Source organism: Phaethon lepturus, unplaced genomic scaffold (assembly GCF_000687285.1).
Source record: "Phaethon lepturus isolate BGI_N335 unplaced genomic scaffold, ASM68728v1 scaffold18954, whole genome shotgun sequence".
NCBI lineage: Eukaryota > Metazoa > Chordata > Aves > Phaethontiformes > Phaethontidae > Phaethon > Phaethon lepturus.
In genome coordinates this window covers 1,940-27,636 of record NW_010537234.1, presented here as the reverse complement: position 1 = coordinate 27,636, position 25,697 = coordinate 1,940, and the positions used below count along the sequence as shown (strand labels likewise).

At 39.2% G+C, this 25,697-nt stretch overlaps 1 protein-coding gene across 1 annotated transcript in view; it reads right to left on the bottom strand.

The window, feature by feature from the left end:
* The window catches only part of MAP4K3 (mitogen-activated protein kinase kinase kinase kinase 3), a gene marked incomplete at its 5' end in the record, with an annotated part of 38,125 nt that extends 12,931 nt beyond the window's left edge, over positions 1-25,194 (bottom strand). Inside the window, 12 exons of the mRNA XM_010286440.1 lie at positions 1,836-1,894; positions 4,526-4,643; positions 4,730-4,790; positions 7,488-7,567; positions 8,783-8,867; positions 13,412-13,453; positions 15,190-15,299; positions 16,231-16,393; positions 18,827-18,869; positions 23,658-23,714; positions 24,008-24,046; positions 25,136-25,194. Coding sequence (XP_010284742.1) covers positions 1,836-1,894; positions 4,526-4,643; positions 4,730-4,790; positions 7,488-7,567; positions 8,783-8,867; positions 13,412-13,453; positions 15,190-15,299; positions 16,231-16,393; positions 18,827-18,869; positions 23,658-23,714; positions 24,008-24,046; positions 25,136-25,194 — 916 coding nt within the window. The remainder of the gene's footprint in view (positions 1-1,835; positions 1,895-4,525; positions 4,644-4,729; positions 4,791-7,487; positions 7,568-8,782; positions 8,868-13,411; positions 13,454-15,189; positions 15,300-16,230; positions 16,394-18,826; positions 18,870-23,657; positions 23,715-24,007; positions 24,047-25,135) is intronic.
* Positions 25,195-25,697: the final 503 nt, after the last annotated feature.

Below are 25,697 nucleotides of genomic sequence, written 5' to 3'. Positions count from 1 at the left end.
AGCAGGAAATTAACTTTTTTTTTTTTTTTAAAGTGACATCATCTATTTCCACTCAACTGCTCTTCTATTGTTTGTCAGCACTCAATTAAAAAAATGGAAGAGAACAATAAAGGTGCAAAATAGAGCACTGTGAAATCTCAAGTTTCACAATTTTAATTCTATGGTATTGACAAGATTTCATTCCTTAAGCACTACCAGTGTATCTATTAAGACGAACAACTGTTATTTTGCACTTTGTACAATGACATCTAAAGATCAGATTTTAAAGTGCAGTAAAGTGATTGTGGGCCATCCGGCAATTAACAACACAGTTCAGATAAGGTTCTACAAGCCAGTACTAATCTACTTAAGTGAAATAAGCTCATGCTACCTCACTGCCAAAGAAATCCACTAGCAATCCCTTGGCACCTTAAACATCAAAGCTTAATTTCATTAATCCAAGTTCTTGACACCAGTCAAACCCACTGCAAAATGCAGTAAATAGCGCTCCAGCCTTGCTAAGGGCCAAGCCAACTCAGCAGCAGAAACCACAAAACGTGCAGTTACCAACACCTGTAAGGTAGAGAAAGACAACCAGAAGTTCTCATCTTTTTCTGTCTCCTGTGGCACTGCTGCTTTCCCCAGGCCAAAGGGATACTTGTGCTGCCAGGAGGAATAGAGGCTCAGGCTGCACATAGTAAACAGGGCAGGAGAGGGGAATCCATCATTTCTCCCCTTGGAACTGCCTTTTGCAGCTGCCCTTTTTGCCATCACAAATTATCACTTACACCTATCATGCAAGGAAGACTGCAGACTTATGAGGCTAAGCTATCTCTGAATGCCAGGACAGCAGACTCCCCCTCATAATACAAAGTCCCACAGCACTCTTGTTAAATTCCGTGCCTGTTAGTACAGAAACCTTAAGATCATAGAGAAGCACGCCACCAGGTTGTCATTTCATAAACAGAGACCTGAAAACATACGGACTTCCAAATTAATTTTCATGTCAGAAAGCCAGCCACCCTAGAGAATTTGTATCCCAGAAGAAGTCAGCTTTTAACAGGTGACCTGGACAAAGAAGTGATAATAAAATCAGATGTTTTAACAACATCAGGGAGATTTTTATAAGAATAAATGACAGATGCTCACTTACCACTGAGTGTCTGAAAATCTCCTGTATAATACAACTCCTCACACCAAATATTTGATTATGGAACACCAGATGAAACATTTCCAGGGAAAGGAGCTTGATCCCAAGAGATCATCCATAGTTACCTTTCCTGTTTGGTTGGGTGTTTTTTGTGTTTTTGTGTTTTTTTTGGGGGGGGGGGCTGTTGGATTTTTTTAATCTATCTGCCCCCATCTCCCTTTTAAAACATGTTTTAACACAATGCAGCTTTGACACTTCAGTAGTTGTCACTCTGAACACACTGTAAAGGCTTTAGAGACAACACTGTCCTCAAAGAACTGAAAATACTCCTTGATTTTTATCATCCAATATTGATAACTGGAACTTGTGCTAGGAAGTCAGGCTACTTAAACCTGATGGTAACTTAAGTTTAAGTCACTGCCATGCACGGAGATTAGGTTCTTCCTGAGGGATGGTTTAAATTTGACATGCATTCTGCTTCTCTGCATTTCTTGAGAATTGTCTTTATATATGAAGAACAAAATGGGGAAATTTTCACTGTTTAAACACAAGGACTAACCTGAATGAGCTCATTGCCTGCAAATGCATAGTTTCATAATATGACAGAAGTGTCTTCTCCATTTACCTCCTAAACCTGACTCAGCAATCTTAATACTGCCACCATTTGTACTGCTTCCTGGCATTTATTCTGCAGATCTTTACTTACCAACACAACACTTCTGACACCACTTAGTGTCAGGAATTTTTGTAGACACTGCAAACTTCCTGCAAGATATAAACACAGAATTATTGATCAACTAAAACAATTGAATGGATTTTCTTTTGAGAGAGTTGGTGGTGGGAAAATTATATTTGCCCCTCCCCAAACATATTTATTTGTATATTTCTTCTTAAAATGATGTACCTAGAACATACATGGTAATCCCTCTGTTAGCACCGAGATGCTGCTCAGTTAATGCAGCATTATGAATGCAGTTAAAAGTCAGGAATGGAGAGGAATAGGTACCCCACTACCTTCAAGCATCATTTACCACTATCTCTTGCTATTTCAATTAAATATATTTATACACATGCCTGGATAATCTATTGGTACTCCCATGATCATTCTTCTTTGTAATGCTGTAACTTATCCAGCATCTTGTGCTGGATACCACACAGACAACAAAGCCCACTCTTGTCCCAAGGACATTATAGTTCGAAGACAAGACACATGGACCCAAGAGTGTAGGAGACAATACTGTACTGGATAGCTTGCTGGGCTAGTGTCCTTGCAAGCTAACAGCTTAAATTATGCAAAACTTTCCATAGGCAGCACAGCATGCATTTCAATAGGAAGTCTGAAGGAGGACTGGAACACAGTTTTGCAAGATCTTTTCTCATGTGCAGGGGATGCTCCCTGAGAAATCATGGAAAAAGTTACTTGACAATTCATCAGATAAGCCAGGGAAGATATTGTTATTTGCTAGTAGTGGGAATCAGTGTTTCTATACAGACTAGAAGACAACAGATACTATGGAGATTTGCCACAGTAGCCTTGACAGTAAAAAATAACTAGTTTGATGCTGTAGAAAAGATGGGAATAACTGGAGTGATAAGAGAGATGCTGCAGTCAAAGCTATGAATTGGGAAAATACTTGCATAGCATTTCAAATGAAGCTGTACAGAAGTGATTGATAATGCAGCAGGACTGAGTAGCACGAAAACTGAGTACTGGCCACAGATTTTGCTAGGAAGAAGTAATGGAAGGTTTGAAAGGAACTGCTCAAGGACACTCAAGGGGAAGAAGCTAGGAAGGAGACTTACCACAGACGTATTTTCTGCTACTGAATGTCTGCCTACCAAGTATCATAAATTGAGCTTAGACCATTTGCAGATGAATATACAAACCTCATAAATTACTTTGAATTCTATTTTGCTTTGCATTTTCTCTACTGAAAACTTTGCTTTTAACATATCTACATTTTTCATGTAGCACTCATCATCATGGCATCCAGGAGCTTGCTGAAGAATACACTTTGTGGCCTGGTAGGAAAAAAAAGTTATGCTCTTCTACATACTTTTTCTGCCTGGCTAAATGTTACTGCCCTGACGCCTTAAAGAGAGATAAAACAGCAAAACAGATTATCTAAATGAATGTCTCCTGTCTTTGAATGACTGTCTTGGCACTCACACATTCAGGTTCTGCTGCATTTTTCTTGGGAAGTTACATGACTGGACGAGAAATTTTCTGAGTCCTCTTTACAGCTTAGGTGAGGTATCATTCCAGGCTGAATGTAGTCTGAAGGTTTTCCTCACATGATCCTTACCATAATTATGGTTATTAGTCCACTGCTGATGCAGTCCTCAAGCCAAGTCACCCAGACAAAGTTAGTTTGGAAGAGAGAGGAGCAGAACAGTGGTGCAGGTACACAGAAGACAATTCAAAGCACAAATTACCTCTTAGGTAATTAGAATTTAGCCTCTAGGAAGAACACAATTTTCAGACAAGTGTTACACCATTATAATCTGCAGATGACTGAACAAGAAGCCTTTCCTGAATCCAAGAATTAGATGTTAATAGACTGTTAATAGAACCAAAGGTAGCAAAGAATCAGGTCTTCTATAATACAATTTACTAGCAGAAAGCATATTATATGAGAAGAACCAGTGATTCACTCTGCACTTTAAAAACCAAAGGCTTCTCTGCAAACTAGATTAGTGTTACTACCTCTTCCTCTTGGATTTGAATGGGCTTCTAAGGCTTGTTTGGCAGCCAGCACTGTACCCAGTCTCTGGGATTTTGTATGCGCTTATTAGTAAACAAACTTGGAGGGACTGCATGCACAATGTGCTGTAGGCATCCGGGAACAAAAATACCTTCCACACTGGCCTGCGAAAAATGACTAGCCAATGATGAATGTCAGATCTGTACTCCAGTTCTACTCTTTCAAGCTTTCAAAATAACCCATGAGCCCACTCCCTCTGCAGCAAGAGATAACACATCCCCATTTTTTTTTAAATAGAGTAAAAAGATAGGGCTCAGAGTAACTAATGTAAGATCACCATTTCTACTTGCCTGAAATACCACAGGTACAATACTGACCCTAGATTTTATTTAGCATCAAGTACCACCAGGATTTATCCTACTAGACTATACCTGAGAAGAGCTATGCCCAGAAACAAGAGGCTTCATGACAAGAAGGCAAAATGTACCAAAACCCATTTCTCTAATAAGAGTATATTCACATCTTGATTCATGTAAATTTAGGGGTCTACCCTCTGATTAATGCCCATATGAGTTATTCATGGCAATCCGTGAACAGAGCTTCATATTATTTGCTATTCCCACAGTTTCACAAGCATATCTGGAACTCCCAGAATTAAGATGTTCTGATGTATCTAATGATGTGTATTTACCTGGGAAGTATTCGGTCAGGGAGTTTATGTGCTGGAATAGCAACAGGTAATTTTTGCATTTGCCTTGCATAATCAAACAGTCCTGGTAGATTATGGGAATAAAGCTGAGAAGCTTTACCTGGAAATTAGAAAACAAAACCACACTTCAAATATGAAACCAAATGTTTACCAGCACTATCACTCAAAGACAGCACAGTAACTTACCAGATACTGACAACAAGCAATTGTTCATGACATATAACCATGTACACCTTCGAGGAAATAGCTGAAAAAGGGAAGGAAAAACAAAGAAAGAAAAGCATTCAGTTTGATATACACAGAATGTGAGCACATTAAGTTGATCAATTAATATCTGCAGAGACAACAGGACAAAACTAATATTGACTTGCTTTTTGTAGCAGAAATTAGCTCTAAGACAAGTATGTTTACCTGGATTCCAGTGTTAATTCAGAGTACATCTTAGGCACATACACTATATTTAACATAAACATTAACAATTGGACAATTATCACATTTTATATTCATGTCTTCAAGTATAAGCCCACAAAACGTCATTATACTGATCAATCAATTCTTTTTCAAAAATTTTACAAACCATCAAAATTTCTCCTTCAAAGGAGAAAAGCTTAACATCATCAACTTCAGTAAACAAAGCATAGTCAACAAACCACAGCCATTCTAAAGCCCATGATAGTCCAAGTCTCTTGAAGCAATTAAAACTGGCACTTGAAGGGACTCTCCATCTGCATATGATTACACATTTCAATTAAGTGATCAAGGAATGCAACAAACACTCAATGCAACAAAAACTCAAACAGAATTGCTATTTGTCAAATCCCACAATTACTAGGAAAATAGGGCCAACAAGACATAAAAAAAAAGATTAACAAAAAGAAGATGGTACTGGGTACTGGTACTTTTTTCCCCACTCTCACACACCTTCTGGAGCGTGTTGCCACAAGGGGTCATGGAGGTGGAAAGTACGAACAGCGTAAACGAGGCATTAGACATACTTATGTCCAACAGGTCCATAAATGGACACAAAAAGCAAATAGGCAGGTATCCTCCAACATCCCCAATTCAATGACTGAAGTCAGAATCAATGACTGAAGTGGAGTCTGAGAAGAACAGACAGCAGACAGTGGCCAAGCTCACGGGCATTTCCTACCGCCACTTTAGGAAACAGACTATTGGGCTAGAGAGACCACTCAGGAGGGAATTTCTTTTTCTCTTAAAAAAACCCCAAACAAACCCACAACAAAAAACCAAACCAAAACAAACAAAAAAAACCCCAACAAACAATAACACCCCCTCCTCTGGTTTATTAGAAAGATTTGAACAGATCTGTAAATTAATTGGAGGATTTTTTTGGTCAAAGAGTAAGAGATTCATCTTGAAGCTGTGCTAACTCCTTGAAACGTATGTTATTTCTACTTTGTCCATTAGTGAAGTGGAATGTAGTGAAAAATAACCAAGGATACTACTATTTCTTTTACACTGAATTGTATCAGACCTAGAGAGTAAACAATGAAGTGAAACACAGAACTTGAAAATGCTATTAAAGTCCTATGGCCTGTTATCATAAATAACAATGTAATAAACGGTTAGCACAGAGGGTGCACTACTATTCCTGAAGTCTTCTCATAACCTATACACACTGTAGGAAAAACCTACTGTAATGATCTACCAGCCTGGCTGCATCCAAATGTAATGTGCAAGTTTAATTGATCTTCTGTAGCTGCATAAGTATATTGTGACTTAGTAGGCTTGTATCTGAGGATTAGAGAACAGCAACACTTCAGATTTGCAGGTTGATTGACCTGTCACTCATTCCTCCTGTTCCACACTACTGGCTGTTTATACAAGCATCTCTTCTCATCTCTAAGTGCTTATTAAAACATTTCCCTAAAAGCTTACTAGACAATGCACTACAGAACAGTGACTTGAGAAAACAAGGACACATATGAGAGCATGAGTTTCATTACATTTATTCTCCTTGCCAATTAAAAAAAAAAAGAAAAAAGCAAAACTTTCCTTGGTCTACTTGGCCTGCAAGATTTATTGTATCAGTGATATTTCTCAGGGTAGGTTTTACAACTGCAGTGTAGCATCAGAGAGGTACCTGAGCTAGGTTTAAACTAGCTAACTCAAGCACCAGTATGATTATGGGGATTACATGGAACTCAGTGCAGGCTAGCTAGGCCGCCTTCTCAACACAACAGACAATCTACAACGTCTGGACCCTGGAAGATGAACAAACAGCAGTGCCTCCAGCTTACAGTGAGAAGGCTGTCCTTGCAAATTCCTTCATGTCAATAGCAGATGCATAGCTCCCTAAGTTAGGGAGAAGGCAGGAAAGAAAACAACTCTCAGAGATTAACAAAAGAGCTGGAGAACACACCATATAAAAAAGCCTGCTATTGGCATTTACCTCCTACAGTAACCCCTCAAAAAATTACTCTTTATAAGGTTCTGCAAAGACAGAGTTTTAATTGGGATTCAATAAGCTAAGTCTCATCAGTAAAGCTGCTTTTAAGACCAAAATAATGGAATCTACTGTATAAAGGTTCTCCTTGCTTCCCTGTAGCTGAAACACAGTGTTTGTTGCAAACATTCTATCTTGTAACCAAGCTTTAAAGAAAATAGAAACTTTCATCCAAAATAGATCAGTGAAATTACATACTATTTAACAAATCATTTAACTGCAGGACAATGCACTATGAAGTTCAACACATAGATATATGTAGAACTCCTACTTCAACATGGCTCAGCCTACCAAAAAATTAAGCATGACTGTAAGGTACCCTCAATAGTAAACATTTAAGATAATTCTCAGTGTAGCTAGTGCCTATGTAACTGTAGTAAAGACAATTTTTGCAAAGATTAATAATAATCTGAGTGGCTAAAAAAAAAGCCACAAAGTTATATTTTTTTCCCCCAAAATATCAAAACAGAAATATACCTGCTCCATTGATGTTTCATGAAGTTCATTGAGATTCAGTGTGTAAATACCTTCTTCTGCACCAAATATCAAGTACTGATCTGCAAACACAACAACAAGAAAATCTATAAATCCTGATTTAAGGAATGTGTATTCTGTAAGAGTATGCAGCTCTTTACCCGCCCCCCCACCCCCAAAAACCAAAAAACTTAAAACAATTACACACGTTGAAACAAACCAACCTATAATAGTCACGGTTTTGAAAGCATGGAAAATTAATCTTGCTAAGGAAGCTTAAATTTGTGGATGGGGCTGTTTTTAAGATATTAGGGAAGACTAGTATTTTTTTTGTGAGTTGCAATTGGAATAAAAAACAGCAGTGATGCAACCATAAGCAAGAATTCATGTGAACAATTTCCTCATGTATAGATTAAATATACTTGTATCTATATAAAAACATATAATATATCCATATATTTCGTGACATATTCATAGCCTTCTTCTGAAGTATTGATTAGTACTCCAAAAGTTATTAACAAAATTATTAACAGCAGTTAGTTTGCCAATTAGTTATTAGCAAAATAATTACAGCAGTATTAACAGGAACATTTTCTCAGTACTTTGGGGGTGCCTCACTTCTTGAACATGATTAATACCCTGGATTATATTTAGGCATGTGAACAAGACAAGACATCTCATATTGAGAAGACATCAACTGCAAAAAATGGACTTCTGTAACTTCAGTTTCTAAAAAAATCTAAGTATTTTCTTGCTTACTGGCTCAGTAGCACATCCATAGTGCCTATAATTAAAAGGTGAAATTGCAGGCAATGCAAGTACAAAGTTACCAATTACCCCTTTCATCAGGCTATATAATAAAGCACTAAAACTTACGAAAAAATAAAGTGTTGCAGAAACCTGTAGGACCAGAAAGATTTGCGGGGAGGGGGATCAAATAAATGATAAAGAAATCAATCTCAACTAGGACCTCCAGAAATCAGGTTTTAAAAAAATAAATCAGGATTGGCATCTTTTGGACTAAAATGTTGAGAAGAGTCTTGAATAAAAACAACAAAATATGGGTTTTTTTTACCTTTGATATGTAATTTATTCTTTTTAAACAAAGCTGAAAACTGCACCCCATATATCTTAACATAATTTAAAAAAACATTGAATTTCAGACAGCAGTGGCATAATTAAAGAACTTCTGCTTATGAGTAAACCTATTTTACAATATGTGTATTTGTCTTGCTCATCTAAGCATTCTTGAAATCTGAGGAGATGACAAAATGGGTAAAATACACGTAATACACTACCTCTTGTATCTGGATTTATCCATGATGTTGCACAATGAATTTTTAATGGACAGCCATTAAAAACCTTTGAAAAGCAAGCACCCATCTGTAGAAGTAAAAACAATTAAAAATATCCATATGAAAAACTAAAATGTGACATTTCCAATAGGAGTATTTTTACTTAAAGTGGTAATAAAAGTTTAAGAGCAGTTTCACTTGCCACATGGAAAATAACCTCATCCAGACAATAAGCTGACACGGGTATTTTTTTAAAAGTGATTTTTCCCTTGTGCACAAGACCTTTCTGAACAAACATACCAGAATTAGCATTTTGGAATTAGTTCTTAAATTAACAATCTAAGCACATACTTTCTACAAAGGTGACAAACCTGAAAAAGCTTCCCAAATTTTGTGACTTTAGAAAATCTAAACAGAGGAACTTCATTCTTGCCATATTTCACACATTTAAAATAAAACTCTAGGTCATGCAGCAATCAAAATCTTAGTCTCAGATTCTCTATCAGTCATTTAAAATTAACTTATTTTCAATATTGATTGCTTCCCAAAGGGAAATCTCTGGTAGAAGATCCCACTCCTTGTTCAGCATAACCCCAATAAACTCAGTTTGCCTATTAAGTAAGTGTCTTGCATAGTATGATGTAACCAATCTCTCCATCTTCCCCCAGTGAAGCATAAGTATTTGTAGGCATTTATAAGAATATTTAGTATATTTGCTTCAAGATGACAGAAAAATCAAAAGCCAGAGTTTCCTCCTTTCCCCCCAACATCAACATAACAATTACCCATCCTATTTCGTTAAGAAACAGAGCTGACCGATAGTCATGTAGATGAAAAGGAATGATGCAGTAGTAAACAACAATTAGCAAAGTGAAATATTATAATTTATCAAATGGTCAAACATAAGAACATAGGTAAGCATTGCCATCCTGAATATAAACAGGTATCACCTTTACACAGAGCTACATACTCTGTAACACAGCTACAGAATGGCAATGTTTTCACTTTATATTAATACTTTGTGAATTATTATTAATCTCTAAACTGAATTAACCAAATAGCTCTTGTGTTAACATTTGGACAATTTTTTTGTTAACTTGCTGCTGAATAAGAAAGTCCGCACACATTTCAGTCACTTCTGAACATAGTTTAATGAGAGGAAGGGGGAGGCGAGAGAGAGGGAAAAGAAGAACTTCATAATTAACCCTTTAAAATGCAAAGCAGCAGAAATTAGACCTTTTTTTGTGCTTTCGACATCTCTCATTTTTGCATCACTATAATGAAGTCCATGGGTTTGTCCACATATACTTATGTGAGGGAAGAATCAAATTAATTAAGGTAAATCAATACATGAAAGACCCCATTGCACAAAGACAACGGGAAAGACTTCAGCACTGCTAGTACCACTGCAGAAGTCCAAGTAACAAAGCAGGGTACAGCTGTCTAGCTGGCTAGACAACGAGATGATTATTCTGCAGGCATAAGAACAGAAGTAAGAGAAAAGATACATGTGAGGCAGGAGTATGAGAAGACACTGACACAGAGTGACCTCAAGGTATTGACAGCTTTAATGTTGTCAAATCTCTTGGCAGCAAGGGGTGTGAAGGAGGGATGATAAAGAGACAAATAATAAGGAGATTTTCTAGGCCACTTTATGGAAGCCTTTTCCCAAGTGTGCAGGGCATTGAAAGGCACTCAACAGAAAATTCACCAGATGACACTTGAAGCATGGATCTCCTAGAATATTGGTAAGTGTTTCTGCTGCTCCTGTAACCAGCTATGCAATTCTCTTGACCTTTCCAAGCACTGGAGATGCTGCACAGTGGAGTGAAGCTGTGCTCACTGCTAAGACCTAGTTGAGCTCTGCAGTGATAAGTTGGGCAAGAAAGGAGGAGACTGAAATCAGAAGAGACTAATCAATTTCCTCTGGCCATTCTCAGCCCTGATCTCCAGGAAGCCGGCAGAACCAAGATGCTGCTGCAAATGCCTCAGAAGGGTAAAATGGAGCCTGAGGGTATCACCTCTAAATACAAAACAAATCCCAAGGATACAGCTGAGAATCTGCATTGCTAGTGGGGTGTGGGGGGGACGCCACAAACATGAAATAAAAGGTTGAAGCAAGCCTACTTGATCTGACTGCTGCCATGGAGGCATTTAAGTCTCGGGGGAATTTCAGCAGGCTGGGCCTTCCTTCATTGGTAGGATCTAACACGTTCTCCCAGTGCTGCAAGCCACCTCAAACAAGGAAAAACACACTACCTGACTGTGTTATTACGAAAGTTGAACAAGTGAAAAAGTTGAACACTCACTAGTGCTGAGTACAGGGGGATAATCACTTCTCTAGTCCTGCTGGCCACACTGTTTCTGATACAGCACAGGATGCTGTTGGCCTTCTTGGCCACCTGGGCACACTGCTGGCTCATGTTCACCTGGCTGTGAACCAGCACCCCTAGGTCCTTTTTCTACTGGGCAGCTCTCGAGCCACTCTTCCCCAAGCCTGTAGTGTTGCATGGGGTTGTTGTGACTGAAGTGCAGGACCTGCCACTTGGCCTTATTAAACCTCATACAGTTGACCTCAGCCCATCGATCCAACCTGTCCAGATCCCTCTGCAGAGCCCTCCTACCCTAGAACAGATCAATACTCCTGCCCAACTTCGTGTTGTCTGCAAACTTACTGAGGGAGCACTCAATCCCCTCATCCAGATCATAGATAAAGATATTAAACAAGACCGGCCCCAAAACCAAGCCCTGGGGAACACCCCTTGTGACTGGCTGCCAACTGGCTTAACTCCATTCACCCAGAGGAAAAAAAAAGTAGAACTTGTGAGTTGAGATAAAAACAGCTTAACAGGACAGGAAAAAAAGAATAACAACAATAATTACAGTAATGAAGATAAAAGAATATATAAAACAAACGATGCACAGTGCAATTGCTCACCACCTGATGACTGATGGCCCAGTTACTTCCTGAGCTGCAGCGCCTCCCCAGCCGACTCCCCCAGTTTATGCACTGATCATGACGTCGTATGGTATGGAATATCCCTTTGGCTAGTTGGAGTCAGCTGTCCTGGCTGTGTCTCCCGCCCCAGCTTCCTGTGCACCCCTTGCCTTCTCGCTGGTAGGCCAGCTTGAGAAGCTGAACAGTCCTTGACTGTTTAGCAACAACTAAAAACATCAGTATGTTATCAACATTATGTTCATCTGAAATCCAAAACACAGCACTACACCAGCTATCAGGAAGAATAATTAACTCTATCCCAGTTGAAACCAGGACAAACACTTAACAGGAAGGTTAGAAAGTTTGTTATACATAAATGGTGGGTTGTGATGAGGAAAGAGGACGAGAGGGGAAAGAGCTTCTAACCCGAGGACCAGCAGAACCAGAGAATTAGTGCACAACAAAGGTGCACGAACATGCAGAGAGCAGTCCAATACCCAAAGACTCATTTGATCAGCTTCAGAGGTTTTCCTGTTTTAGTCAGTCTCTTTTTACAGTTTCATTATATTAGCAACTCACAGTCATTCTCTGATGGCCTGTTCCTGAAGTTTGTGGCAAAAGTTCAACACATATGACTTCATTTTGAGCTATTCTATTTTCTACCCTTTTTCTTCTTCCAGTCAGTGAATGCATCTTATTTCCCCCTCCCCATGATGACTCAGTTCTTTTCAATGCTAGGAGTGCTTCCAAATTTCTGTCATCCACTAGTTTAAAAGTATGCACTCCTAGGCCATGCATTCAGTTTAATATTCAGTTTATTAAAACAGGATTGACCTCAATAAATGATGCTAAATATATAAAGAATTCAGAGCTCTGGAACAATCCTGTGCATTTATGCAAGAGATTACAGTTCTAAGGAACAGAAGCATGACATCTACCTTAACCTGTCCTGCTTCTCTAAAATGGGTAGGAAATAAAAAATAATACAATTTGCACTTACACATACTTGTAGCAATTTTATTTTCTTATCTAAAGATGAGAAACTGATCTGTCTTAGGACTAATGTAGCAAAAAGGTTAATTTAAAATCAGATGAATCCCTCATTTGGCGCACAGCACAACTGCATGAATGCATGCTCCAGCACACAAGGAGGAGACTAGTGAGGGCAGAAACAAATGGTCAAGAAGGAAAGACTGGCTCTTCTGATCGCAGTGCTGGCTAAATGCACAGTGACAAGTCCATGCAGATATTACAATGAAATTCTAGTTTGCTTTCTGTTATAAAAGGTACACATAGATGTCTGTAACAGTTCTTTCCAGCCCTAAGGCATCCATCTTCAGAAGTTTTGAAAGCTAGAGCTGTATAGTATAAACTTTGAGCTATCTGCAATTCCTGAGAGGCATCAGCTCCTCAGATCAGTAAGTACCTTCAGTACGCTGAAAGTACTTCTGTAACATTAGCCACAGAACTCTCATTCACTTTTTAATGAAGCAAGCAAAAAACCTTGCAAAATTTACTTCAAGAGCACAAGATCAAAGGTGATTTCTGAAATAACATACCTGTGGCTTAACATTTCTAAGAGATACTGGCTTTCATTTTTTAAAAAATACTACAAATATTCAAAACGTGTAGTCTCAGTTTTAGTAAGAAAATACGTCCTGCTTCCAACATGCATTTGTATGACTAATACTCACATGTACTTTAGGTGTGGGAGGAAGGCCATTACTAATTGGTTTCTAGAAAACAAAAGTTGAAAAATGTGTTTACACTTACATGCGCACATATGCATGAACATGCATATTCTCTTCCCACAACACAGCATAACCAAAAGGTCTAAAAAAATTTTTTTTAGAATGCTGTTAAAAGCACTTTATAAATAATTGAGCATAACTCTATTAGGAAAAAGTAAAAAGCCAATACTTATATCTACGTAAGAAATAACACAAAATCTGCAGGGAGGGTTTTGTAAGACAGTAAAGTTGTGTTGTATATTCTACAATATGCTAAATGGAAGGCACTAGGTATCTACTGGGACACTCCGCTGCGTCCAGTGCCACATGTACTAGATCTGAAAGCCCTGGCTGAGCTTTGGCTACAGTTCCATTTTTAAGCATGATACCTCCCTTCCAACCAACACTTTCATAATTCTGTGTGAGTTTGCTAACTACGTGTCTCTAGTGACCACATACCACAAACTAATAGTATCATTTTCTTTCATTAAAACTTCTACTATGATTACCTAATATCTCCTCACTGAATGTCTGCGTAGTCTATTGTGCAACATTTGCACATTACAACGATGCCTGAAAGAATGTCATATCCAGCAATACAAAGTTTAAGCAATGTTGCAGCAATTGTTCAATATTATATGCAGTGTTAAACTATCAATCAGTACTAGACCACTTTCCTTTGTAAGTATCAATTTCTCTTAGTAAAAACATGCTTCTGAAGAAATGTATTTTACAGGTAACACGGGAAACTTCAAACACACAATTTCAAATGCCAAGTTCAAAGCAGTTCAGGAAATCGTACTTTCCAAAGTACTGCACTTCCTTAAAACAAAACAAAAATGCACATAATGTTTCTGCTCTATTTCCTCCTCACTGCTCTCAAAAGAGTGTTATTTTCAACCTCATCCTTACAAGAAGTCCCCAAGAGTGCAGTTTCACCTGATCCAACTACAGATGCCCCACTCTGTCCTATCTCACATTCCCACTTTTGCTTTTGCATCATAGTAATACAGTGCCCACTCTGGAAGCCATTTCCTGCTTTGATGGAAAAACTCACTTGGAAGAGGAGAAAGGGATGCAGGAATATTCCCTTTCCTCAGCTCACAGCTGGATCAGATTACAGGTGGTGTAAAACTGCATTCTCTCCACAAGTGCAACTTCACATGAATATATGTAACTCAAGTCTGACACTAAACGCAAGCTGCTAAACCCTGAAACCCGGAGCTCCAGAGGCCATCAGGCATACAGCTTGCATATCTGGACCCTCAACCTACATTTCTCCATCTTTTTGCCCCTGAAGACCAAAAAGCCTGTGTGCCTACATCTGGGGTAGGAGGAGGACTCATTTGGGAACAGCCCTGACTCAGCTCCTTTCCCAGGGCCAGCCAAATCCTGCAGGAAGCCATCAGGTGGCAGCACATTCCTTCATTTTCTCATTTGCTTAGTCATTGCTCAGTACAACACATTACATCTCACAGGATCTCAATCTTATTACATTTCTCTCAAATATGTAAATACAAGCAAGTTAATCTTGTATATTCATGTTTAAATACCGACTCAAACTTCAGCTTAAGACTGTATCACAACTAGACAATCTAGCAAAACTGTGGTTTGATTCAAAGTAAACAAGATGCCATCCAGCCTTATTTCTATACTAAAAAGAGTGTGCCCGCTCCTTTCCATTGCACATGTAAAACAGCTGAGACAGCTTTAAAATAACACCTAGAAGCTTAAATACCTACCAGTATTTCCTTCTTTTCTCTCCTTGAAAAATTACTCTCTCTAGCTTCATTCTGTTGATGTGGTGATCCTTCTCTTTCACCATTTAATTGTACAGAAATTACTCCATTACCTAGAAAGATTCATATTTAAAAATGTGTTCTTCTACCTTCAACTCAAAGAGCAGCCTAGCCTAAAAACAATTTTGAAGCACCAAAATTTCCACTTATGTCAGAACATGTTCCGATACCCTCATTTATTTCTAAAGCATACATGTTCCTACACATGCACATATAACCATGTATAAAGCCACGCTCAATCTCAATCCATGGCTTTTGCTAATTAATATAACAAATCAAATGTGGGCATAGAAAGGGATGCAGTCACAACTTTGACTATTTCCTCATAACTATGAGGAAAAATGCATTTAATGTATCTAAAGAAAACTTGGCTAGAGCTAATGCTTCAATTATCGATTCTTTATAAATAGGCATTTCTTAGCACTGGATGCTTAAGTGTTACAGTCAAATCACATCAACTGCAGTACTAAATACGTAGCAACAAAGAGCTAGCAAGATACCAATTAAAGAGTCAGACATTAAGCTTGCTTAAAACAAGCCAGTCCAGGACAATTCTCAAAGCATCAGACTTTAACAAAAGCATAAAAGAAACAGCCCGAGCAAACAGCATACAAACACAGTTACCTGCTATACTACCCAACCCAGTTCATTACTTAAAAAGCAAACCTCTATTCTTGACATGTCGAATGACAACAGCTGACAGAGTCAGCCAGAATCTGAAACCTACGATACGTTATAAGGCTGTTGCTTAGAAAAGCAATTGTGTCACCTATGTATCGTGTCAGTGACTTTACTAGAAGGTACATTTGACCCTCTTAAAAGAGTTTAAGCATGCTTTCTTTGTGCTTTTTGGCTTTCATGCATTTTCTGCTACTTGTCCACCACTGAAAAATTGCCACAGTATTTTAACATAGGATGTTGAAATAACATCACATTAGATAATTTAAGAAATATTTGTATACATCTTGGTGTCACACTTATTACCTAAAGCATTAGATTTCTGTGGAGGTAATCGAGGAGGTGGTGGTCTGGGAGGAACATGAGATGCAGATTTTGCTGGACTCTCTGACATCGGGCATCTCTTGATTGTCCCTTGATTATCATTTTCAGAAGGATGAGTTTCTTGGGGCATAAAGATGGATTTTGGCTGAAAAAGACACAGTAATAATAAAAACCTAATGAAAAAAGATTCAAAAATTCCATGCTACTTCTCAATGAGAAAAAAAAACAAACGTGCAATATTTGGATCCTGGAATTTTCACAAGTAAGTTGATAAAGCAACATGTTCTGCTATGCAACTTACTTTCAAAAAGCAAACTAGAAAGAAACAATAGAGTCATAGAATCTTTGAGTTGGAAGGGACCTTTAAAGGTCATCTAGTCCAACCCCCCACCGCAATGAGCAAGGACTTCCAACTAGATCAGGTTGCTCAGAGCCCCATCCAACCTGACCTTGAACCTTTCCAGGATGGGGCATCTACCACCTCTCTCTCTGTGCCAGGGTGTCATCACCCTCACTGTCAAAAATGTCTTGCTTATATCTAGTTGAAATCTGTTAGTTTAAAACTATTACCCCTTGTCCTATTGCAACAGGCCCTAAAACATCCGTGCTCATTTTTCTTATATGCCCCCTTAAGTACTGGAAGGCTGCAATAAGGTCTCCCTGGAGCCTTCTCTTCTCCAGGCTGAGCAACCCCAACTCTCTCAGCTTGTCCTCACAGGAGAGGTGCTCCATCCCTCAGCTCATTTTTGTGGCCTCTTCTGGACCATCTCCAACAGGTCCATGTCACTCCTGTGCTGAGGGCTCCAGAGCTGGATGCAGGACTCCAGGTGGGGTGTTGCCAGAGGAGCTTAGAGGGACAGAATCACCTCCCTCGACCTGCTGCCCACACTTCTTTTGATGCGGCCCAGGATATGATTTGCCTTCTGGGCTGCGAGCGCACATTGCCAGCTCATGTCCGGCTTTTCATATACCCCCACCAGTACCCCCAAGTCCTTCTGGGCAGGGCTGCTCTCAATCCCTTCATCCCCCAGTCTGGACTCATACTGGGTGTTGCCCCGACCCAAGTGCAGGACTTGGCCTTGTTGAACCTCATGAGGTTCACATGAGCCCATTCCTCGAGCTTGTTCAGTCGCTCTGGATGGCATCCCATCCCTCAGGCATGTCAACTGCATGACTCAGCTTGGTTTCATCTGCAAACTTGCAGAGAGTGCACCCGATCCCACCGTCTATGTCATTGATGACAATATTTAAACTAAAAGAGGGCAGATTTTTACTAGATATAAGGAAGAAATTTTTTACAATAAGGGTGGTAAAACACTGGAACAGGTTGCCCAGGAAGGTAGTAGATGCCCCATCCCTTGAAACATTCAAGGTCAGATTGAACGGGGCTCTGAGCAACCTGATCTAGCTGAAATCCCTGCTCATTGCAGGGGTGCTGGACCTGATGACCTTTAAAGGTCCCTTCCAACCCAAACCATCCTACAATTCTGTGATATTAAAGAGTACTGGTCCCAATATGGATCCCCAAGGGACACCTCGGGGGGGTGTCCACCCCACACCAATCTCCATCTGGACACTGAGCCATTGACCACTACCCTCTAGATGCGACCATCCAATCAATTCCTCATCCACCCAACACTTCCACCCAACACTTCCACCCATCAAATCCATATCTCTCCAATTTAGAGAGAAGGATGTTGTGGGGGACTGTGTCAAAGGCCTTACAGAAGTCCAGACAGACGACATCAGTAGCTCTTCCCTTGTAATGCATAGCAATAAGGAAAACATTATTATCGACAAAGGACAAATCCAAAATGATTATATTCAAGTCATGCATTAAACAATCTTTGGGTATTTGGAAGTGTCACTGTTTATACCTACAGATAACCAAACCAGACATTTAAGTAGAAACTAGGGAACATTCAATGATACAGCCCGATCTTACTGTAAAGAATCACAAAATAGGGGATGTAACTACAACCCGCAACATTCTTTAGACACTGACTGCACTAATGCCGCTTTTAAAATCCTTCTCAGTTACACACATGTAGTTAGTGCAGGAGGGCAAGTAACCAGACCTGCAGTTTTAGCATGGGGAACTGACAGCCAGGTAAAAAAAAAAGTGTTTTTTCTCTTTATTTTTGCTCATATTAAGATAACTTCAGTGTGAAAAGATTCACTTACTCTTCAAGTGGCAGCATGCAAAATCTAATCTGATCCAGGCATGCCCCTGAAGATCACCATTCAGACACCAAAGTTAGCAAGCAGATGCTTTATTTGGCACTACAATTTTTAAGTACTCAATTTATTCCTTCCAAACTATCGGAAGTGCAATTAGTCAGAAACATCACTTTCACACTGACAAATACCCTACAGTGCAAAACCTCATGCAGATTTGCAATTAAAGTCTATGAACATATAGGTCAACCCCCTGGATACACCCTTCACTTAAAACTTGATTCAAGTCTTCAATTCATGGCTCAAGTAAGAGAGCCATCAGTATAGTCATTCACACACCTCTGCATTTCTTTATTTAAAGTGGCCTTTTACTCTGAGCAACAAAATCCCCCTCACTTACCTTTGGTGGTAAAGGAGGTGGCACTTTAGGTTTCATAGTAGCACTATAAAGAAAAGAAACAAAACAGATTGTTATCCAGTGTAGCTCTCTGAACCCTGCATTGCAGTGTTCAAGAGGATTTTATAAATGCTGTAGAAACAAACACCGTTAACTTGTCAAAAGCACTATTATGTTCAAATAAGTGCATCGTGAATACTTTCAAGCATTTTGTTACTGCTGTGTATACCACAGATACTATCTGAAAACTCAAGTATCAGAGATCTTCCCTAGACTGCACAAAGCAACATGAACTGATTTGTTGAAAATGCACATACTTGTGCAGAAAAAAGTAGGGAAATGCAGATATCTAAACGCAGAAATATAGATCAGTGAGCTTTTTTAAAGGGCCATCTGTAGGTATATAGGGCAAATGGGAGTTACAAGAAAACTGATGAGTACCATTCCTTGAAAAATTTACCATCGACTTCTTCAGAACACTCTTACACATGAAAGCAAAATCCATCTGCAATGGACAGTGAGGCTACTGTCTGGCTTCGTTTTTTTTTTTTTTTTTTTTTTTTTTTCTTTCTTCCATGAGGTTCTTTTTTCACAGGAATCTTAGGAAAGACAACTTTTTAACACAAGAACAATTCAACATCTTGGCTCAACAATACAAGATATCAACAGCAAACAAGAAAGCTGAATCATCAGGAGCATTCTTCCTCTGCTGGTTCTGTGTTTTAAAGAATATGCTGTATTTTTTTAAAAAATTCTAAATTCCTACATTTTTTATTGTTTTTAAAAACACTTACACTGTTCTGTTTCCTAATATTTTGGAACAGAAAATTATTTCCATTAAATAATTAGGAATACATCTTTGAAAACTTCACGTTCTTGCATGGTATTTTCCTCATTTTACAATTATGTTCTAAAGTTTTGGCAAAATATCCAAGTAGTAAGGTATCTGTTTGCTTGTTTACAGATCAACAACTTGTCTGCTCTGCTTCATTCTTTAAATGAGTTTGTGTCCTGGTATTTTATCAGTTGCTTTCATTTCAGAGAAGCTGGAAGGCAACTTCTGAGAATGGGTTACCCTGTGTCATGCACTTCAGCTGCTATGGTGATGGAAATTATTTTCTCTTCGTAACATGGGACCAAGCTTAAGTCCTCAGTCATGTGTGTCCAAGCTCCATTTGTATTTTCTTTCATACTCTTCCCTGCAGCTCAGACAGCCATCACAGTGTTATTGGGCAGCCAAATGTAAAAAACAAAAAAGCCAACAATTTGGCATAAATGTGACAGACGTTTGTGCAAAGGACTGCATGCCCTGGTTTCAACACCAAGGTTCATGTGCAGTTTATCACCACTGATCACGCCGGGCAGTGCCACAATAATTTCTGCTTTCCCAGCTTCCGTAACCAAGAAATTCAAGCATCACCAGTTTTGCTGCATGAGAGAAAAAGAAATATCAAAACAACCAAAATTATTAAATGGAGATAATTTTATATCATCCCCTAAAGCATGTGGATTCTCTGCTGCTATGAATCACCCAGCTTTAGAGTCATACAGTGGCATCAGTTTGGAGTGGAAGGTGTACAGCTGCTCCACTGTTTTTGTTCTGGATCTGAAAGGAGAAGTGACCAATGTCACATGTGGTCTCCAGCATTCTCCTGGAGAAACTGGCAGCTCGTGGCTTAGACAGGTGTACTCTTGGCTGGACGGCCAAGCCCAGAGAGTTATGGTGAACAGAGTTAAATCCAGTTGGCAGCTGGTCACAAGCAGTGTTCCCCAGGGCTTGGTTTTGGGGCCGGTCTTGTTGAATATCTTTATTGATGATCTGGATGAGGGGATCGAGTGCTCCCTCAGTAAGTTTGCAGTTGACATCAAGTTGGGCAGGAGTGTTGATCTGCTCCAGGGTAGAAAGGCTCTGCAGAGGGATCTGGACAGGCTGGGTTGATGGGTGGAGGTCAACTGTATGAGGTTTAATAAGGCCAAGTGGCAGGTCCTGCACTTCAGTCACAACAACCCCATGCAACGCTACAGGCTTGGGGAGGAGTGGCTGGAAAGCTGCCTGGTGGAAAAAGGACCTGGGGGTGCTGGTTGACAGCCAGATGAACATGAGCCAGCAGTGTGCCCAGGTGGTCAAGAAGGCCAACAGCATCCTGGCCTGTATCAGAAATAGTGCAGCCAGCAGGACTAGGGATGTGATCATGCCCCTGTACTCAGCACTGGTGAGGCTGCACCTTGAATCCTGTGTTCAGTTTGGGGCCTCTCACTACAAGGACATTGAGGTGCTGGAGCATGTCCAGAGAGGGCAATGAAGCTGGTGAAGGGTCTAGAGCACAAGTCTTATGAGGGGCTGAGGGGACTGGGATTGTTTGGTCCAAAGAAGAGGAGGCCGAGGAGAGACCTTATTACTCTCTACAGCTACCTGAAAGGGGGCTGTGGTGAGGTGGGTGTTGGTCTCTTCTCTGAAGTAACTAGTGATAGGATGAGAGGAAATGGCCTCAAGTTGCACCAGAGGAGGTTTAGATTGGATATTAGAAAAAGTTTCTTCACTGAGAGAGTGGTCAAGCATTGGAACAGGCTGCCCATGGAGGTGGTGGAGTCACCACCACTGGAAGTATTCAAAAAACATGTAGACATGGCACTTCGGGACATGGTTTAGTGCTCATGGTGGTGTTGGGTTGGTGGTTGGACTTGATGATCTTAAAGGTCTTTTCCAATCTTAATGATTCTGTGGTTCTGTGATTCCATTGCAGCTCCATCTCTCAGAATGTAATTCAAACAAAAGCCTTAAATCTTCAGTGGGCTCCAGAGAAAGGTATCTGAGATTGAGCTGATGAACCAACATATTGCAGCAGAGCTTTGGGCTCAAGCATATACCAAAAGGAAATACACAGATGCAGAATCAGTCTCATCCAAGGTTGAGGAATTCATGGCCTACCCTGTGCTTACAGGGAATTGTCAGGCCCTCTCTGTAAGGCAACAGTACCTAGGATGAAATACAGAAGTGAAAAACACCAGGACTTTTTTGGAATGCCACTGGTGACTGTCCTGAGATGAACTGGAACCTCTATGGAAGTTATCAGGCTCTTTCCTGCTTAACCTGAAAAAGAAAATCCACAGAAACACGACAGCAGCAGAAGCAGCTAAAGCCAATGCTGTTTGAAAGTTCTGATGGAGCTTGTGCAAGGAATAAGGATCTCAAAGCACTGGACAAAGAAATCAGTGTAAGCACTTCAAGACAGCAGGGATCAAGGGGTCCCAAGCCCTGGAATGTTACTGAAGTTGATGACACTGGCTGCAAATGGGAGGATGGGGGAAGGGGGCAGGAACAGGGAGAATAAAGCAACATTAAGCAAAAATGGACAGACACAGAGCCGTACACAAAAACCATCCGGAGATTAGTACAGATGGAGGAACCAAGCTTGCAGCAGGGGAGCTACGCAGAGCATCTTCACTGAAGGCGATCAGAGTAGAGCTGGCAGTATGGAGCTATAGGGGATTGTTACATCCTATAGTGCAGGAAGCCTGAGTTATCATTACCAAGGCCTATCCAGCTATGAGCAAAGCAGGTTCTCAGTTTTGTCCAAATGCAAGGGAGCAAATCAATGAGCAGCATTATCAACCTCTTCCTCTCAAAGACAAGACACAGGAGCTTTATATTATTGATGAACTGAGTAATCAATGATGCCTTTAAACAACTGCTTAATAATGAAATACAAAGAATTTCTTAAGGAATTAGCAAGGGAATAAAGCCTGCTAAAAACCGACTAAAAATAATTTTTCTTCTGTAAATATCACTTGTGTCAAACAGCAAACATACTTGTGTTTTGAGAAGTTGATCATTAAACAATGCAAGTTTCATGTACTTGTCAGCTAGATGACATCAGACACTATCGGTAGCTTTACCCTTCTTGAAGGGGGCTGCCCCTCATGTTCAGTACAGTGATAAAAACACTGCCTTTGTTATAAAAGAACAGCAGTAAAGTAACTCAAGGAAAAAGAAAAAAAAAAAAAAAGAGAGATTTAGTTCTCTGTCAAGAGACGGATGCCAGCAATAGATAACATGTTTTAAAGGTTTCTGGCATGAAGCAACAGCTTTCAAAATTATCTGTTAACAGAAAGTAAACAAGAATTCTGTCTCAACAGCATCTTTTGTTTTGGTCTTTACATCAGATTTATTTAGGAATGTAAACGTCAACATACTGGCTGTGCATTTTAAATTGTTTCAGCTCACATCTGTCAATCAAAAAGAGCCCAAAGAATACTTATACCAGTGGAATTCAATATGAGCATAATTAATTTAACAGATGCCTATTGATACTGCCTTTGCAGTCACATAACCTTGCTCTCCCTGTGGTAAGGGAGCCAGCTCTATTCCAAAATCAAGCAATCATACAAGCATCCTCCTGGCTGAGAATGTGGACAGAACTCAATCATCTCAAGACGACAGTTATGTATATATTTTATGTATTTTTTAAGAGCTGTATTTTAATATACAGTCATCAGTTCTAAAGATGATACCAGCATCAGGATCAGAAGAATTACTAGCTCCATGTAACTATGCCAAGATTTTGTTCAGTAATAGAAGATAAAAGGACAACAGTATCAAGTGAGGAACAAGATTTTGCGCCCCCCCCCCAATTTATCACAAGTTTATCATCAGAATAAGAAAATTTCTAGCGATGCAATCTAGAAACAACATTATTTGCCTATCTTCAAAAGTGCGATAGAGGAAAAAGAATCTTGAGCTATTAAGGATAGAACATGATTCAATTCTTTTGAAAATTCTCATCTATTCAAGAATCAGCTTTTATAAATATTTTTACAATAAGAAAGGACTTACTGTTTAGCATCATCATCTGCATCATCATCATCATCTTCTAAATGTGCCACATGTCCCCTAAGAAAATGAACACAGTACCAGGGCTGAGTGAGTTGTATTAAAATTACTTCGGCTACTGTGAAAAATTCTGAGCTCAAGGGCTACTACCTCTTTTATAGAATTTTACTGTCTTTTAGTTTTTTATCATTATTATTCTTTAAAGCACAGCTGCAATCCAGACAACTAAGCCTTTCCCATAATGTCTCAGCAAGTACAGGGACAAACAAGAACTAGTTGTGACAGACATAAGAAATCAATGCACAAATGACTTTGAAACACACAAGAGGGAAAAATAAAAGAATAGAAATTACCGCTGATGCAGTTCTTCTTCAACTGATTTTAAGAGACTCCTTCAGCATTAAATAAGAATAAGAACACAGTTTAATTGTGACACACAAACTTAATTATCAAAAGCCAGGGCAAATGCTCCTATGATTCTGTCAGTAAATAACCCAAAGCATGTTAGTTCAGTTGTTCATAGATCAAACATCCACATACAAATGAACATAGCTATATATATTTTTTTTCCACACACTTTCACATGCATTTATTAATTTATTGATATTAAGTGGATAGAATTTTAAAACAAATCCCCACTATCCAAGAAAATCAGACTGACAAGAAGATTAAACTACTATTGGAATAAATTCTAGTTAATTTTTGTAACATTATAAACTGCTTCATTTTTCTGTCTCTGTCTGAAAACACAGACAGGGAAGAATAGCAGGCAAAACACTGGGATAAGAAAGAACAGGATTTTGGAAGGTATCAGTATTTGTATCTTCTGCAACTATATGGAAAAATATAATGTTCTATGCTTAGATTCTATGGATTTTTTAAATATGATCGAATTTAGCAAAGCAAAGCTAGACATCCTAATTCTGACATGCACAAATGTAATTAAGAGATCTGGTGGAAAGGAAGAATTACATGGAAAACTATTTCATATGATTAATACAACAAAATTATTTACATGTATGAACATGAAGTTTAAGGACTTTGCTAAGTTTTATTTTTTTAAATCATCTATAACAACTGAATGTTCCTAGTGCCCTACAACATGAAGAAGGGCATAAAGCAATGTCAAAGAGCAGCACTGGTAGTTCCTAGATGGGGTAAAATTGTGCTCTGTGGGACCTGTCATGCAGAACATGTTGTTAAAAAGCAGACCAAGATAACAGCTCTTAAAAGGAAGCTTACAGCACCATAGAGACAGTACTGTCAACACAGCCTCAAATACTGAAAAGTGCTGTAATTCTGTATCATTGGAATTACCATTATTCTAGAAATAAATAGCAATTTTGGAATTGTAACCCATATAAACAAGCTTGACATTTTACCACATCTGTTTCAGCTAATGCTTTTAGCACACACTTGTAATTTCTGTATTAAAACAGTCTTGAATGAATTAAAGACAGAAAATACCGTTGCTTACTCACTTATTTGCGCCCAAAAAATAGCCGTACTGAGGACCATGGCCATATTCTAGCTGTAGATCCTACAAATATAAAAGAACAAATCTTTAAGATGATCAAGTGAGCAAACACATACCATGTGTCATGCGGCCATTATTCCCTCTGCCACACTTGAGCTATGAAACAAGGTCATTCCTGTGGCCTTCCAGGCCCCTAACATCACACTCAGGCCCATCGCACCCAAAAATCTCCTCTGCCTGTTTGCTGCATCTCTAATTTCTTTTAAAACTCTGACTTTAGCCCATTCCTTGGACACACAGATCCTTTGCTCAAATAAAGTTGGCTGCAGAAAGGAAACAAAAAAACAACAAAAATAATATAATAATATAAATAAATAAACAGACTTTGTGATCTTCCAGACCCCGTAGAGAACCCAGCATCTCTCTCTGGCATATTGTAGTATTCGTTTCAGAGGGGGAGTAGTTCTGGCAGGAAGCCAGAAATGCCTTTGGCACATGGTGATATTAAAGAAATAAGCAGAGAGGACAGTAAAAGTGTTTTTATAGCTGTGGTTATAGCAATACCT